Source organism: Ursus americanus, chromosome 26, assembly GCF_024610735.1.
Source record: "Ursus americanus isolate L20-20 chromosome 26, mUrsAme1.1.p, whole genome shotgun sequence".
Classification (NCBI taxonomy): Eukaryota; Metazoa; Chordata; class Mammalia; order Carnivora; family Ursidae; genus Ursus; species Ursus americanus.
This window is the reverse complement of record NC_142152.1, coordinates 35,350,554-35,369,864: the sequence shown is the minus strand read 5'-3', so window position 1 is coordinate 35,369,864 and position 19,311 is coordinate 35,350,554. Positions and strand designations below refer to the sequence as shown.

The 19,311-nt window shown below is 38.0% G+C and overlaps 1 protein-coding gene across 3 annotated transcripts in view; it reads right to left on the bottom strand.

The window, feature by feature from the left end:
• Positions 1-19,311, bottom strand: part of UNC79 (unc-79 subunit of NALCN channel complex) — a 195,281-nt gene that overhangs the window by 163,138 nt on the left and 12,832 nt on the right. For all 3 annotated transcript variants that reach the window (XM_045815776.2, XM_045815778.2, XM_045815777.2), the window contains 3 exons: positions 12,076-12,168; positions 5,136-5,191; positions 4,323-4,452 (listed from right to left, as the gene is read on the bottom strand). In XM_045815776.2, coding sequence (XP_045671732.2) covers positions 4,323-4,452; positions 5,136-5,191; positions 12,076-12,168 — 279 coding nt within the window. The remainder of the gene's footprint in view (positions 1-4,322; positions 4,453-5,135; positions 5,192-12,075; positions 12,169-19,311) is intronic.

The following is a 19,311-nucleotide window of genomic DNA, read 5'->3' as shown; positions in this document are numbered from 1 at the left end:
TAATAATAGGAGTAGAAATTAGTACAACACTTTTTGAAAAACAGCTTACAAATAAAAATAGATATAAGCAGGGGAGGGGGAGATGAAAAAAAATTAGCTATATGCATACTCTCTGATCCAGCAATCCCACCCTAGGCATACACCTAGCAGAAACGTGTGCATGCATGCACCAAAAGATAAATAGAAGGACGTTCACAACAGCATTAAATGTAATAACCAAAAAGCAGGAACCCAAATATCCGTTAGTAGTAAAATCAATACATACACTGTAGTACATTCATTTTGTAGAATACATATAGCAATAAAAATGAATGAAATACAGTTATGCTCAACCCACAGACAAATCACACACACACACACACACGAATAAATAATGTATGATTCTATTTATATACAATTAAACAATAGGCAAACCTAATCTTTGATGTTGGAAGTCAATTTAGTGGTTACCTTTGGGACAGAAAAGGAAGGTAATCATGGTGGTAGACATGGTGGGGGATGTTCCCCGTACACGTACAATTTGTGTGTTTTTCCACATGTGTATAATGTACAAATAGAAAAGGTTTAAAACACTTTTTAAAGCTTGTGGCGATAAAATAACAAAAAGATAAACAAGAACTCAATAATGGAGAAGTTACAACATAAAAGGTAGACCTTTTGTACTTGTATACAACTCAAGAATCCCACAGTACTAATATAAAGTTACATATCTGGTAGCCTAGACCAAAGTCTAACTTGGTAGCGCTTATCTTTAGTTATTCTTTATCACGTTTGCACTCTGTCCTGGAAATGTATCTCTTGTGCCACATCTTTCGTTCCATAGTTCATATAGGAACTACACAACAACTGGGGCTGATCTAAATTATTTACTAGTTGAGACACAGTCACCCAAAAAAGGCTAAATAATTTCTTACTCCCCCACAGAAGCAGAACTTTATAGAACAAAGTAATGGTTGTTTCCATTGCCAAGAAACTTCCTCCAATTTTTGCATCTTTAAGACTCATACTTAATGACCACAATAATTGAAGTACTTTTTGTTCTTGGTAAATAACAATAAGCCCAAAAGAGGCAAATACTGCAGATTACCAAATCCCCATTGTTTGATCTTCTTCATAGAAGCTATAATTATTCTTATGTTATTATGCTTTAAAAGCAATAAATAATTTATATACACATACATGTACAGTTAAACTAATGGTTAATTACTAACAATAATTAAATCTACATGGCTATAAGTGTGTTCATAGTGTTATTCTTTAACCTTTTCTGTATTTTGAAAATGTCACAATAGAAGCTTGGGAGGGAAACCTTGTATAATTATATACAATATGAACTCTATTTTGTTTTAAAATATGCATCAAAAAAACTAGTGAGAAATATACCAAAATGTTAACAATGGTCATTTCTGGGTAGCAGTATTTTTTCCTTCTTGTATATTTCTATAATTTTTCTAAAAGCAAAGTTTCCTTTTAAAAAAATAATTTTACTTTTTAAAAAAGAAATAAATCAAGAAGCATACAAAAGTGGCTGGTCCCTAAGAAAGTATTTTATCTTTGAGTTTCCAAGCCCATAAAATTCTGTATCCATATAATTTTTATTATTAAGAATAAAGTATATTTAGAGTTGGAGTGCCATCTAAATACTGATGATACTTTTCAGTTCATCTTTTATTGTGCAGACATCGTAGAAAATTTCTAATGCTCCAGGTAAAGTTTAATTAAAGAACTGAATTGACAGAAGTGATGTCATACTGTTAGAACAGGAAAATGTGGGTTTTCAATGAAGATAAATTAAGTTCAAATTCAGCTGTGTTCCCTTATTATCTGTGTGAATTTAAGGATTTCACTCAAACTCTGTTCCCACTCATCACCTGTAACATTGAAATAAGAAAACCTACCTCTCAAGATTTTTGTCAGGATTAATTGAGAAAATGTCTATAAAACCCAATAGGATGCTTGGTCCATAATTGTGTTCAGTTGGGAGAAGGCTAAAATATTAAGTGAGATAGAAGCAACTAGAACAATGTCTGACAAACAGCCCGTGCTAGATAAATAGTAATATATGGACCAGAACCATTAATTTTTTCCCGTGATCTCTTGTGTCCTGTACAGAATGCCATGGTCAGTTAGAATGGGGGTTCCAAGAGAGTTGCTTCCCCAGGGCCTTGGACGGTGCCTGGCAGGTAGCAGGCACATAATGCCACACAGTTGAAAGAATGGAAGTGGGTAGAGGTATGACCACAAGAATGGACAGAAGGATGAATGCTGGTAGACAGAGACATCTTGTTCAGGTAGGCCAAGAGGTGAAAGACTGAGCTATTCTGGGGAGACAGGTTCTGCTGGCTCTTCCCAGCAGGTACCGTCACAGAAGTAAATGGAAGCCACTGTCAGTTTGCAAGGCTTCTGGGATATTCTGAACAGACAAATCTCATTGTGTTGACTTCTTCCTTTAAAACCTATCCGTGGTTTCCCTTTGCTGTTAGGATAAAATCCCAACTCCTTTGCAGGCCCTGCCAGGCTTCCTGCTTATCTCTAGCTGCTCTCCCCCTGTCACTCCATTGTCTGGCTACACATAACCTTTTTCAGTTCCTAAATAGGATCATGCTATCTCTGGCCTCCAAGTCTGAACCCATGCTGTTCCTTCTGTCTCAAATCTACATTTTATCCACTCATGATTCACTCTCCCTTTGACACTCAGAGTGTGCATTATCTTTCAGGTATCAGCTTACCTGTCACTCACTTGAGAACCTTCCTTGACAATTTAACCCTCCCCAAACCCGCCCACCACCAGGGTGAGTTTAGAGGCCCCTGCTGCGTATTTCCACAGCTCTCTGTATTTGCTCTACCTTAGTACTTACTACACTGTGAAGTGGTTTCCTGGTCTTTCCCAGAAAACTGGAATGTACATGCCAAGATATTAGTGATTTTCCTTTTTTCATTGCTTGACCACTCAGTGCTTAGAATAACACCTGGCTAATAGCAGACACCCCATAAATATTTGTAGTAAGTGAGTCAATTTCCATCTCCATCAAAGCTCCATGGGGTCTGGTTCTGAATCGGTTCTTACATCATCAAGAAATAGTGCCTGGCACATAATAGTAACTCTTCAAATATTTATCAAGTAAATAAATTTTATTTGATACTAGGTCCCCATTCATATATCATATATCATGTAAATGCTTATTTCAGGGATCTACTGAGAAAAAGTTGAATATTTCAGTCATCTCATCTATTTTATTAATGCTTCCAAATTTTTTCCTATTTTTACAAATTATCCACTTAGCAACACTTAAGCATTCTCTACTATCCACAATTTAAAACACCAATGATACCAATATCCATTTTTTTAAAAAGGTACTATTTAACTTCATTGTTTTAATTAACATTATTGCTACCACTAAAGCTAATATTATTTGTTCTGAATTTAGAATAAGCCTACCAAAGACCATCAAAGCCCAAAAAGCAGGTGTTAATATCTCTAACATTTGGTTTTAATCAGAAACATAAATCAGACACCTGTATTAAATTAAATCCCCTTTGAACCACTTCAAATCACCTTTGGAAAGACAAGGAATACCAAGAAAGAAGGAGATTCTCAGACCATCAGTGTACAATCTCACAATAACTCGAATAAAAGCTAACTTTGCCAAAATATCCCCCTCACCTATTTTCATAAAAATATGTAGACAACCAAGTTGGGGGAGAGGGTAGTCAGGGGCATCAGAAACTCCGTTAGCCATAGGTTCCTTTTTTGATTTTACAATATGTAAACATAAACAACACATAGGACCTGATGCTTGTTTATTTTTGGTAAATATAAGCCTTTACATTCAAATTCAATGTCTTTATTTCTTGGTTATTAGTTATACAAATATTCACTGATTATTGACTCTTCCTGTTCAACTAGACTCACAGGGTCACTTACTTTTTATTTAGCGTATGAACTGGTAATGTCGAATATGCAAGTCTTCTTATCTGAGTAGAATTAGCCAGTTGGGGTTTTGCCAAATGGCTGGCAAATCTGCAGCAACACTCACTGCTCACACCTCTGATTAAGGTTAGTGATAGTTAGGACCCCAGTCCAGCTATACTGCAAGTGAGACCAAGACTTGGGCCATTTGCTATGGTGTCATAGAGGCTTTTGAAACCACTTTTCATTCATGTATTTATACCACCCAGCTTCAGAAAGGGTTTATGACAATAGCTAAAGGCACATAAATATAATCCATCCAGATTTTTTAAATAATAATAATAATGACAGTGAGGCAAGTGTGGCATAAGAGAAATAAAAATGGGGCATGACAGGGTAATTCCCTTCTTACCTGTGTACTGCAAGCCCCTATATTCACTTATTGCCCCAGGAGGCTTTAAATTGGGCCAGTAATGGAACAGCATTTGCACAGCTGGAGGTTTCACCTGTGAAGGCCCGTAGGCTATCACATACAAAAGGTCCTAGAGGAAACAGGAAGCATACTTGGACTTAGCATCATCAAATAAAGATGAAAATAGCTCATTCAACATTACCAAAGCAGTGCAAATTCCAGTAGAAGGGTTGGGTGGTTCCTTTCCCTGCCAGCATCTCACCATCCAGATGTGCTTCTCAGATGAGATCATATTAAAACATGACTTTTTATTATTTATTTATGGGTCCTGTAAATAATCACCTCCCCTCCCCTCCCGGTAAAGATCAAAACTACACTGTCTTTTAATGAATCCTTCTCTACTCGGGATAATGTTAAAGGAAGATTTTAGATAGCATGAACCAGTTTGCCAAACACTGTGTTTTTCAAATATTTTTCTAAAACCCATTTCTTAACAATCCACATCTCTCCTATTTGAAAGAAGACAGGTTCTTAAGCAACATTTCAAATGAAATAAAATTGCCGTGTAATACAATATTTGTTAAATTCTAAGAATAAGAGCTATCCAATTACTTTTTCTATCAGGTCACTGTGTTCTTCAAGTATCATTTCTGCTTTAAATAATAAATTAACCCAGAAGGAAAGAATTCCAGGTTCTCCCACACCAAAATAATAGGACATCAATAAATTTGACCTGTTTTAATTGGCAAATATTTTTAGTCCATTATATAAATTGAGTTTGTGCCTAGGAGTTAAATTTGGCCCAAAACTTACTTTCCAGACTTCTTGCTTATATTTCATGAGGCATTCCAATAATTGACAATGATACACTGTAAGGAAGAAAATATAATTTGAATATGAATTGTGTCAGATGAAATCCTCTGAGATATAATAAAATATATTACTATGACTTTTCATCTAATCAGTAAATTAGAAGTTACTTATTTCCAGAAGAATGAAACTGGACCACTATCTTACCCATACATAAGAATAAACTCAAAATGGATTAAAGACCTACATGTGAGACCTAAAACCATAAAACTTCTAAAAGAAAACATAAGCAATAATCTCTTGGACATGGGCCTCTGCCATATATTTATAGGTATGTCTCCTCAGGGGAGGAAAACAAAAGCAAAAATAAACTATTTGGACCACATCAAAATAAAAAGCTTTTGCACAGCAAAGGAAATCATAAACAAATAAAAAGGCAACCTACCAAATGGGAGAATATATTTGCAAGTAATATATCTGATAAGGGGCTAATATCCAAAACATATAAAGAATTTACACAATTCAACACCAAAAAAAATAAATAATCTGATTATTTATTATTATTTATTTATTCAGGAGGACCTGAACAGACATCCAGATAGCCAACAGACACATGAAAAGACTCTCAACACCACTAATCATCAGGGAAATGCAAATCAAAACCACAATGAGGTATGACCTCATACCAGTCAGAATGGCTAGTGTCAAAAAGACAGGAAATGACAAGTGTTGTTAAGAATGTAGAGAAAAAGGAACACTTGTGTACTGTTGTTGAGAATGTAAATTGGTACAACCCTTGTGGAAAACAATACGGAGGTTCCTCCAAAAGTTAAAAATAGAAAAATACCATACAATCCAGTAATTCCACTACTGGGTATTTACCCAAAGAAAACAAAAACACTAATTCAAAAAGATATGTGCAACCCTACGTTTATCGCAACAGTATTTACAATAGCCAAAGTATGGAAGCAATCCAAGTGTCCATCAATAGCTGAATGGATAAAGAAAATGTGGTATATAATATATACAGTGGAACATTACTCAGCCATAAAAAAAGAATGCAATCTTGCCATTTAATGTGACAACATGGGTAGACCCGGAGGATATTACACCAAGTGAAATAAGTCAGACAGGGAAAGACAAATACCATATAATTCCACTTATATGTGGAATCTAAAAATCAAAACAAACAAACAGAAACAGACTCATAAATACAGAGAACTGGTGGGTGCCAGAGGGGAGGAGGGTAAAGGATAGGCAAAACAGGTGAAGTAGATTGAGAGGCAGAAACTTCCAGTTATAAAATGAATAAGTCACGGAGATGAGAAGTACAGCATAGGGAATACAGTCAATAATATGGTAATAATATTGTATGGTGCCAGAAGGTGACCACACTTATCACAGTGAGCACTGAGTAATGTACAGAATTGTCGAGTCATTATGTCATACACCTGAAACTAATATAAATGTCAGCTATATTTCAATAATAAAATTTTTTAAGTAAGAAAAAGTTTTAATAGAATAAAAAATTACTTATTTCCTTATAGCATTCATACATTTCAAAAATCATGTAAGCCTTGACTTTATCAAGCTTTTTACTAAGATTCTTCATCTTATTAACAAAAGAAATATTAAGGTCAATCCCTAGTAATAACAATTATATAATATAAACTTACATCAGTGTAATCAAGAACTACACAGGAAAAAAAAAATGGCCTAATAGGAACATCTATTGAGTGTTCATTATGTGTCAGGTATTATGCTAAGAGCCTTACACATATTATCTCCTAACCACCATGTTGCAGTGAAGAAACTTACTTAGCTTAGTTTCCTATCTTGCCCAAGTTTGGATAGAGAGCAAATGACAGACTGATGGATTAGCGTGGGAGTCTTTCATCTCTCAGGCACCAAGTCCACCTCGTTGAGGAATTCTTAGAAGCTCTGAAACAGCAAGCTTCTTTGATTTGCCCGTGTTTACTCAGGAATAAAAGATACCTCCCCCTAGTTAGATACCTGTTTTATATCTTCCCAAATCTGTCATCCAACCCTGTCATAGCCCTGAAGTCGGTTTCTCCTTAGTCACTGATGACCTCTATGTCATTCAATTCAATGGACATACTTTAGTCTGCTTCTAACTTGACCTTTAGCAGCATTCAGGACTGCTGACCCCGTCTCCTTTGCAAAACACTCTTCCCTCAATTTCATGACTAACCCTCTCCTATTACCTACAGCAGACACTGTTGTTGCTACTCAACTGCTATCAACAACCCTTTCTTCCATGTCCATCCCCCAATGCACAGACCAGAAAGCAAGACACTTCCCCAGGGCCCCTTGGAGCTAGGGATGGCTGTGTGACTCAGTTCTGGTCAGTAAGACCTAAGAGAGAACCTGCTGGGAGGGGGGGCTTCTGAAATATTTTTTCTCTGTGATAAAAGAGGCACAACAGGAGCCTTTCTCTAATTATCCTGATAGATCCTGTTACCTGTTTGTGGATGTGATTGTGTAAAAATAAAATAACCCCCACCATGGCAGCCATCTTGCAAACCTGGGGGGAAGTCCAAGAGAAACACAATGGCGCCATCTCAGGCCCCTGATACTGGGGCGCTATCTGTAAGACTTCCCACTAAGTAAACAAAGTAAACAACAAACGTTCTCGTAGTTCAAAGCTTCTGTTAGTCAGCCAAACACATCCTAACAGATACATCCTCTCTACCTCCCTGGCAAGCTCATCCTCTTCCACTGGACCATTATCCGCTGGAGTTCCTGAAAGCCTGATCATAAGCCCACTCCACTTTTCATTCTGTGCTCTCTCCTAAGCAATCTCACACTCATATACAACTTCAGGTACCATCTATATGCAATTTAATAAAGGCCACTGGACACTTATGTGTAGATTCAAAGTTCATTACCTCTAGCCCATAGCTCTGGACTGAGTTCCCGGCTCATAATACAACTTCCTGATTACCATCGCCTCTTTTTTTTTTAAGTAAGTTGATTTATTTGCACTTTTGTGTTTCGGACATATAGAATTATTATTGAGATTATGTGTGAGGTTTTTCCCCAGTTTGACTGAGATATAATTGACATATAACACTGTATTAGTCCAACATATGCCATCTCCTCTTAAATGTCTCAGAAACACCTCAAACACGATATCTAAAACAGATTTGTAAGTGTTCCTCGGAAGCCTGGTTTTCTTCTTCCAGTGTCTCTTTTCTCAATGAATAGAACCACCATGCATTCAGTTTTGCAAGCCAAAAATTCACCATATCTGATATGCTATCAAATCCCATCAATTTTACTTTCTAAATACTTTTCTCAGTCTCAATTACCCCTGCCTTTTTTACATGCCCAGACAAATGACATGGCTCCTCATGGGTCAATCTACATCTATTCCTTCTAATCCATTCTCAGCTGCGGTTGGGGTGACACACACACAACCACACAAAGTCCTCCAATGCCTTCCCATTAGACTCGGATAAACACCGGACTCCCAGACAGAGCCCACACATCCTGCATGTTCTGGCTCACAGACGCCCCCAGCCTCACCTCCATGAGGCAGCCCTTACTCTAAGCTCCAGCTATACCAATCTCTCAGTCCCGCCTGCTTGCCAGGCTTCCCTCTGACACGAGACTCTTCTACCAGAATCCCCCACCCCCATAGTCCTTGTCAATGCTACTCATCCTTCAGTCCTCAGAGCAAAGGTTACATCCCCAGAGAAGCCCTCTCTGACCTCTTCAATAAAAGGAAATCCCCTTTTATAGGGGCTCATTGTGCAAAGAACATCTTTCCAAGAGCTTGTCACATCTGAAACTTTGCATTTGCTTTTCTTTTCCTTTTCTTTCTTTTGTTTTTTTGTTTTTTGTTTGTTTGTTTTTTGTTTGTTTTTTCAGAGAGGGAGAAAGAGGCAGGGGGAAGGGGCAGAGAGTAAGAGAGAATCTTAAACAGGCTCCATGCCCAGTAGGGAGCTGGATGCGGGACTTGATCTTAGGAACCTGAGATCATGACCTGAGCTGAAATCAAGAGTCGGATGCTTAACTGACTGAGCTACCCAGGCGCCCCTTTACATCTGGTTTTATAATTATTTAATTCATGTCTTCCCCCACCACTACCATATAAGCTTCATGAGGCAGGGGAAGAGGTCAGTTCTGTTTTGCTAACCCAGATGTCTCCAGTGTCTGGCACAGACTAGCTATTCAGTGACTATTTATTGAATATATAAATAGTCCTCTGGAATTGGAATTTTGTTCTTAAGCCATCAGTGAGTTCTCACGTACAGATGTTCCTGGCAACTTTTTCTTTCTCCACATGTCTGTCACATACATGAACCCAGTTCACAGCAGTCCCCTGACTGCCCCATGAACAGACCTGGAGAGTCCCTTTGTGTAAACTGCTTGCCCTCCCAGATTGCCCCACTTACCCTATCAATCAAAATGTTATCCATATTTTAAGACCCATACTTTGCTCAAGTGGCACAAAGCTTTTCCTAATCATTTCAATCCATAGAGTTCTCTATGAATTAATACTATCTATGTAATTTATAGATAGAATAATACTAATAATTTATAGATAGAATACTAATAACTAGTACTCTATTTTAATAATTAGTATATAAATACTAATAATTTATAGATAGAATTAATACTATCTATAGTATTTATTTTATACCTTTCACATACTACCTTACATTGTAAATTAATGATTTATGTGAATATGCCTAATGTTTCCAATGTGACATAAGCTTCACAGCAAGCACCATATCTTATACTTCTGGGTGGTTTTCACAATGTCTAGCTCAGAGCCATGAACAAAAGACTTACTCAGTTAGTTGAACAAGGTCTATGCTCCACCCCTGATACACCATGGGCTACAAGGACCAAGCTGCCACTTGCTGCCTCCCACAATAAACATTCAAACAAAAAAGCCCTACCATTGGGGCCCTGAGAGCCTCCTGGTGGATATCACCTCACTCTTAACACTTCCCCACAACACAAGACTAGCTGTGGGTCCCAAGTGTAATTTTCAGCATGGATTAGCGGGCCACAAACATCCCCCATGAACAGATGAAGATACAGATTTGGACATAACAGAAGTAACACAGTCTGATCATAGTGGTTTCCCAGGGAAACATTCAGCTCCAAGAAGAAAATGGCAGATTGTAGCGATTTCCTTTGCTCTTTATTGAGCATTTACAATGTGCCCGTCACGATGTGAGGTTAGCCCTTCACATACACCGAACTCATCAAATGCTCACGACGTTTTAAGGCACTGCAGGAATAATTATTCCTGTTTTAGAAATGAGGAAACTTGATCTTAGGGAAGTTAAAAAACTTGCTCAACATTAACACTAAATGGCAATTTACTGGTGAGCTCAGATACGAACCCACAGACCTCCAAACTCAAAGTACATGATTTTAGGCCCCCTGCTTTACTGCCTCCCAACTTAGAAATTAGGACCAAAGCCTCAGGAGGAGACGTCAACTTACTAGACTCCAAATAATGGGTGTTTTTGGAATATAACATATAATAAATATAAATGACATTTTGAGGGTCCTTTAAGCCAGAGTGAGATATGAGATAGAACTTCCAAAAAATTATATATTTTAATTACTCATACAATGACTCGATTACTCAAGGCATTTCATATTTAAAGGGTAACACTCCAAATGAAGAAGCATTAAGATTTAAACATGAGGGGCGCCTGGGTGGCACAGCGGTTAAAGCGTCTGCCTTCGGCTCAGGGCGTGATCCTGGCGTTACGGAATCGAGCCCCACGTCAGGCTCCTCCACTATGAGCCTGCTTCTTCCTCTCCCACTCCCCCTGCTTGTGTTCCCTCTCTCGCTGGCTGTCTCTATCTCTGTCGAATAAATAAATAAAATCTTTAAAAAAAAAAAAAAGATTTAAACATGAAACATTTTTTCTGGGCCGTCTGAGTGGCTCAGTTGGTTGAGCATCAGACTCTTGGTTTCGGCTCAGGTCATGATCTTGGGGTCATGGGATCAAGCCCTGCATCAGGCTCTGCACTTAGCATGGAGTCTGCTTGAGACTCTCTCTCTCTCCCTCTGCCTCTCCTACCCCCTTACCCTTGCTCTCTCTCTCAAACAAATAATCTTTTTTAAAAAAATGAAACATTTTTTCCTCATCCTGTGTCAAAAACTTGATTATTGTCTATAATATAATTAAGTAGAAGGTTGAAAACAGTGTCACTTTCCAAATCAACAATAAATGAGAATTAAAACTGGGAGTTCACATCTTCGCATGTGATGCCAATAGTCAGCCACATTTTAGGTCAGTTTCCCAAAGTTCATATGTAATTATACTGATGAATAGAAATGAAACCTGTCCAACATCACTACTTATGGAAGAAATACAAGTCAAAACAATGAGATATTATTTTTTGTCTATCTAACACAATACAAATTTTACGATACTCAATGACAGGTTACAATGTACTTTCATATATCTAATGAGACTACTAAAATTTTTTCTAGTCCCTTAATTCTTTAATCCCTCTTTATGAATTTATTCTAAGGAAATAATCAGAAATATAGTGAAAAAAATTATGCGCAAGGATACCAGTGTGGCATTAGAGTAGCAAATTCACAAAATACTAACAGAGGTTATCTTCAGTCATTAGAATCGCAGTGATTTTTATAGTCCTAATTTAACTTATGCCTATACACTTGTATTCAATTTCTAGTCAATGTCCTAAAATTGTGTCCCCAAACATTCTAAATATATCAAGAGCCAGCAAGATTAGTGCTAATAACAAAGACAAGGGGAAGTTATTTTGACTCAAAAGTCTGTATTATAACACATCTCCAGTGTGGTCTATCCACCAAGAGGAGTTCTTCTCACATGAGAATTTCTAGCCTACTCCTTTCATATCTTGTTTAACAATTGTTTTTGAAATTAATCAAGCCACTCGAATTTCCACTGACCTGGGTTGGATGTGTATTGCATTGCAATCATTAGCATGGATGATGCAGACAGATTAACGTGGGCAGGAACGCCTTCTCTCCTTGAGGAACCCACTGAAAAACACATTATTTCATTAGATACAATTAATCTATATATATATATATATATACTTTTTAATTTGCATATAGCATGAGAGGTGGGAAGACACTTTGTAAAAAAAGCCTCAACCAATTCAATGGATGTTTTGCACAAATAAAACCGCAAAATCTGTCCTCGCATACAAATGCCACGACGGTCATCATCCACGGCAAACATTTCGTGAGAATCTACAAGGAGCAGAAACAGTGCCAGAGTGTGATGTAATGGTTTTATCAGAGATGTACTTAGATGGGATCTCTGCTCCCAAGATGTTTATACCCAGGTGGGAAAGAAAGAAAAAACAAAATCTTCCACGTGCCCAAAAGGCATGTCGGAGGTTATTCCACTAAAAGTAAAAATAAAATTTGCTTATTTTGAACCCAGCTTGAATGTGTTAACTTTTAGAGATGCAGATAAAATAACGGTCTGCTTATACTGGGGACCTTATTGATTCAGTCACACACACCAATTTCAAACCGCATACTGTAATAAAATTGTATATCAACTTAAAAATTATTTTCAACTCTTCACAGATCATGAAACAATTTTGTTCCAACCTTCATATGTAAGTCATCAGCAGCATCTCCATCACCAAGAGAATAACTTTTTTAGCTTTCCAGAGCTTACCGTCTCCATATCCAACAGAGTTGTTTGAAAGAAAGCACTTTTTGAGTCTGTGAATAGCACTGTCACTGAACATTTTATCCTGTGCCACAAGTATTCAGCCACAAAGCAAGCTGGTGTCTTCAAAACTCATCTTACAGCTGTGTATCCGCGCTCTCCACATGATAACCACTTACATCCTGCTTTTAAGACATCTTTAAGTGGCTTGTTTACAATGACATCCAACACTACATTATATTTCTTTCTCTCTCCTTTTTAGTGGCATATCAGGTAACTCCAAGTTGCATTCAAAACCAGCACCGATGGAGGTCATTCAAGATAATACTCCAAAGAGTTGTTGTCTCCAAAGACTACTTTATTATTCTAACCAGTAATTGAGAGACGGCTTGCATGGGAGAAGCTTTAAAAGGACTCAAATATAAAATGAATTCCTTTTCTCAGGGATAATAGTAGGAGAAATCTCTCCTTATAGTTAGGCTTGTGTGACAAACTGTCAAGAAAGCATGAACAGAACGGTGTCCGGTAAGTATGATACCCTCCATCAACTCTCCATTTCCTACATACAATGGGGAAAACCACTAATGTGGGTAACAACAAAAAAGCAGATGACCCACAAATCTGCTTTACTTTATTTTGTTTTACATTAAAGTGCAGTATGTGGAAATAAAATCTCACCTCCGTCCATAAAGAATAAAGCAACTTATAAAAAAACGCATGTATGAAAGAACCATTAAAACACAAATACAAGATTTGTCGTATAATAAAGTAGAGAACACAGAGAAAATTTAACATGATTCTATCCTTTTTTTTTGCATAAAAGACTGAACACCACAATAGATGGTGACCTTTACTATAGCTTTACAGAAATAAGCAAGCAAATAAATAAAACAGATCTACCATTAGTTTTATTCCGGTTCCATTTACCTGAATTTGCTTTTATTAATCACTTGCAGCTGGGCTGCTGCTACCCCACCAAGCAAGCGAGAGTCAGGTAGATAAACTAGTTTGGCTGTGCAATATAAATGAGTATTACTAAGTATACAGAGATCTGCAGATCGGGTCAATGCTCTTGGATGGTAAAGCTGGTCAGTCAAGGGTGATTAATCAAAGAAAGAGAACATTGAGCCAAATCCTAAAGAACAAGACGCAGTTGCTCTCAGACTTTAGCCAGGGAGCTTGTTCCAATCCAGCTTTGGGGCCCATATCTAGAGTCTAACTCCGTCAGTTTGTAAGCAGAAAAACTTTAATAAGCACATCAAGTGTTTCTGACGCAGGTGGGCCCTGAGCCTGGTGGAAGGAGCATTACTAGAGGGATGGGAAATAAGGAAGGTGTCCAGGTGTGGGAGGGAGAATTGTGTGGCCCTGTGCCCTTTGCTTAAGGGGGAGGGGGAGTGAGGAAGGAAGGTCTTGTCTCTGACATACTCGAGGAAAAATAATTACATATATTTAAATAATTATATATACACATATATATGATCCTCTTGGGGTAAGTGTTTTCACCTTTGTTGAAGTTCATCTGAAACTTTTTAATAATAAACGTTTCTTTAAAAAAATAAAAACTACTATAAAGGGAGGCTGAGAATCCCTGTGCCTGGAGGCCTTTAAAAATGGGAGAGATGCCCAAAATGTCTCGATGATTTAGGTGAGGTCTATTTGGAGAAGAGCCTAAATGGCTCAGTGACCTTTGGCTGTCCCTTTTACCCCTACAAATCCATGCTCTCCCTCAAGTGTGGTCAACCACAAAGCCAAAAGCATTCCCCTGGCTCAAGCCCTAGGAAATTGGCTCCAGCGCCTCTATAAACAGACAGTGCCTTGCAGTTGCTTAGTCTTCTAACAGACTCAATAAAATCACCGCAATTCTAATTAATAAACATGCACAGGCACACATCATTTATTGAATCTTGGTAAAAAGGCATGCATGATGTAAACAGATGTGTAGCTTGTCCCCATGAGGGTATATAAAGCCAAAGCTACATACAATGAAAGGAAGAAGAGAATTAATCAAAATAAGAAAATTTTACATTTAATATTATGCTCAGGAAATAGAATTCCAAGTTTTAAGACCTATTTCCTGATCCTCCCGGCACCACCAGAACAACCATTACCAGCATCCCTTTCCTCTACGAGCAATAACAATTACTTAATCTGTTCCTGCATTTTATAGTTCCTAATGTACTATCATGTATAGTTCTTATATGATTCTTACCAAAAGAAATAAATAAGTAGGGGTGCCTGGGTGACTTAGTCGATTACATGTCCAACCCTTGATTTCGCTCATGATCTCAGGGTTGTGAGATCCAGCCTATGTCAGGCTCTGCGCTGGAGCTGCTTAAGATTCTCTCTCCCTCTCCCTTCCTCCCACACCACCACCACTTGTACTCTCTCCCTCGCAAATAAATAAATAAATATATAAATATATAAAGCTTAAATAAATAAATATATGGAGAAAGCCATTTTATAAAGAGAAATCAGACTATTTGCATGAGAGCACCAACTTAATTATTAGGACTACACCCCAAGTCACTTCATAGCCAATGCTCTAGTGACTTATGCATTCAAAATTCATTTAAAAATTCAAAGAGTATTTTTTCCATACCTCCGACATACCAGGCATTGTTCTAGCCCTAGAGACATAGCCGTAAACAAGACAAGCAAGCCTTTGTCCTTATGGAGCTTAAATGCTCAAGCTGTGCCGTCCAATATGGTAGCCACTAGCCATATGTGGCTTTTTAAATTTAAGTAAATTAAACTTCAATTAAATTACAAAGTCAGCTCTTCAGTCTCATTAGATACATTTCAAGTGCTCAGTTGCCATATGTGGCTAGTGTATTAGACAGCGTGGAATTTTATAAAACATTTCCATCATTGCAGAAAGTTCTATGGACAGCGCTGTTCTAGCGGAACAGGCAAACAAATACCCGTGAAGAAATATAAAGCAGGGCAAAGGGATAGTAGAAAGTGATGGAAGGTCCTGTTTCAGCTTGAGGGTAAGGAAAGGCATCTCGAAAGATAAGACATTTGAGCTGAGACCTAAGGAGAGTGAGGAGGAATCATGTGACCATTTGGGAGAAGGACTACTGAGAAAGAGGAAAAGCCTTGTGTCTTTATGGAACTGCAGAATGGCCAATGTGGACAGCACAGAGTGAACACAGAAGAGGCAGTAATGAAGTAGTAAGGTCGCAGCAGTGGTTAGAGCACAGAGGGCCTGGTCAGAGTGATGGAACGTGATGAAGGAAGTGACGTGGTCTGGTTTACGTGTTTGGAGGATAGCTCTGGCTGTTGGGTGGAGAACAACTGTAGGGTTGCTAAGAATAGAAGCAGGGAGACCAGTTCAGAAGCTGGATGGGTCCGGGTGAGAGATGGCAGTAAGAAGTAGTCTGAATTGGAATATACTTAAATAAATCCCATGAGCCTTATACTTTTGTAAGGGGTAAAGGTAAGAAAGTCGTCTGGGAAGAAGAAACACATCCTGGTGCCAGTTCTGTCATTAGACAGAACCATTTCCTGAGCTTTGCCAGATTGCACTGCCCGCATTAGCAAGTGTCTTGTTTGTGTAAGCAGAGGTATTTGTGTTCCATGAGATAGGGTTTGAGCACCAGATACCTATGCCTACAGAAGGGCATATCAGTTCAACATAATGCGAAGACTGAGACACCATGACCCGAAAGTCAGTGCAGCATTAAAATATGCACAGACTGCTAGATAAATGAAAATCACAGAGATAAGACCGCCCATCAACAATGTAAGGGTGGGGCACCTGGCTGGCTCAGTGGGTAGAGCATGTAACTCTTGATCTCGGGGTTATAAGTTCAAGCCCCACGATGGGTGTAGAGATCACTTTAAAAAAAAAAATGCAGAGGTGCTCTGCAGAGGTCAGATTCTAGGATATCAAAGCCTCTTATAGCCATTATTGTTTATTATACACCAAACTCTAGGGGAAAAAAGTCCCAATCCCCAGAGGCTTTTCTCAAGCAATATTTAAGACAATAAAACTTCAGGACAACGTGTGAATTTGAGTAGAATATTGGAATTAGTTGCAATGGGATTTGACACGTCTGTCATATGTCTATGGGTTTGGTCTGTTATACATTTGTCTAACGTGATACAGTATCCAAAGGCCATTCCTGTATGTTATCTCACGGTCTTCACAACAAACATGGGGTGTGGGCAGGGGAGACCATGATTATTCACAATTCTACAGCTAAGGAAACTAAAGTTTGATGAGGTTAAGAGATCTGCCAGGAATCAAAGGACTAAACAATTCAGCTCTTCTATTTCTATTCCAAAACACTTCTACCGATCGAACAATAAAGCTCTTATAGTATAGTAAGACCTACTTTATAAAAATGATCATTAGCTAATAAAACAGGTTTTATATACAGGAGACTATTAAAATGTCATCAGTATGTTGTGGTGGGTTCTGTCTTTTTTTCCTATATATCTATTCGTTTTTGGAGGATCATAGAACCATCACACACATCCTCTATAGCAGTAGTAGAACAAAAATGATCCAGGGCCAATGGTCTAGAACCAGATATTCAATTAAACCACAGCATTGCTTTTAAGTCAATGCAAAGATCTGAATGAATCTTTATTTTTCCTAAGGGCAAGTGACTTTTTGAGGAAATTTAAGTTGCATGAGACTGCACAGTCTAAGCTACCAAGATACACGAGAAGTGTCTTTTACTGATATCATTGCTCAGGCTTATTATCATCTATGAAATAACATCCACATCAAATAATGTTCATTTGGGATCAGCTTTTCTCTTCTCTGCCAACATCTGAATCATCTGCCCAACATCCATATTTCAATTTGGTCCACAAATCACAAATCCCTTATTGGAAAAAAGAGAGGTTTCCATGGTGAAATGCTAATGACTTTTTCAATTCTTAGTAATCCTTTCATATATATATATATATTTTTTTTAAACAAAACCTATTGCACACACTTGGAATACAAAGAAGTATATCTTATTTATGGAAGGAGTTAAAAAGCAAAGGTTATGTCAAAGGAAATTTTAATAATAAATTGTAGTTTTCTCTGCAGCACCTCAGAAGGAGTTATTTAAAATAAAGCCACGGTACTTGGTTTACTGACAAAAAAGACGGAAAGGGCGTAACTGATAAACATGCAGAGCCCTTACACTGACAGAGCTGTGATGCTTCATTGGACCCACTTCAAAGCTCAGAGCTTCATATGCTATGTTCTTAATGATACAAACATTTAACACCTGAAAAACTGTCCACATTTTACATTTGACCTTGCAAACACCACACCGAGGAGAGAAAAGCCTTCTTGTCTTGATGACTTTTGTCAAGTACTCAGAAAATGCAACCTCCTTCATCCTAACCTCTCAGTCCCGAAATAAAAACATCCTGGGGGGCGCCTGGGTAGCGCAGTAGTTAAGCGTCTGCCTTCGGCTCAGGGCGTGATCCCGGCGTTCCGGGATCGAGTCCCACATCGGGCTCCTCCACTGGGAGCCTGTTTCTTCCCCTCCCACTCCCTCTCTCGCTGGCTGTCTCTCTGTCACATGAATAAATAAATAAAATCTTTAAAAAAAAAAAAAACATCCTGGAAGAAGTTAAATGCTCCTCTCATTTTGGTCCGAATTTCTAGACACTGAAACAACTTCCAAAGACAGAAACGACCTGGATGCAGGCAACATTCTCATGTCTGTTCATTCACGTGATTAATCTGGAACCCACTCCCCTCTCTCTTCGGGTCTGTGTCTTTGCAAAAAAATCAAATACAAAAGAAACACCTGGATCGTTTAAAAGAATGTGCCTTTAAAGGGTATTCCTACCACTTACTTTCAAAGATTTAAAGGTGACAAAAACCAGCTACTCCTCAACCCACAGGCGTGGTGACGAGAAGCGGAAGTCAGGAGTAAGAAACCAGAGTGACAAGATAAATGAACTAGATCAACAACTGGGTTAGAGGAAGATATATGCCTCTTACATAAAATAAGATTGATGTTATTTAACCTAGAATTAGTAAGCCAGAAATAACCTCAGAGATGGAACATGTTTTCCAAACCCCTCCTTTACAGCTGGCAAAACAATAGAGTTCCAGAGACATAAGCAGCTTGTTCATAATTTATATGAGCACCAAGTCACTCTACTAATTAAGTATTAAAATTCACACAAATATTGTAAACTCAACTCACTATTTTGCTCCCCTCAGGTGCCAAGGCTCACACATTTAAATAAATAAGGATTCTAATGTGACTATAAGGCATGTTTTGGGGTCTGTGCTTCTAATTCGGTAGAAATTAATGAGGATTAAGGATGAAGAAACATATAGCCAGCTGTCCTGATCCGTGTGATGCATAACTTCAGGGGCATGCTCCCTAAACTATTAACTTATTCCTAAGAAGGAGGGTACAGTGAATTAGATTAATGATGACAGAGATGTACCTCACCTGTAATTCTTTTAAAAATAAATCAAAACAAAACAAGGATTCCTACGCCTAAATTTAACAGTGAACACAACT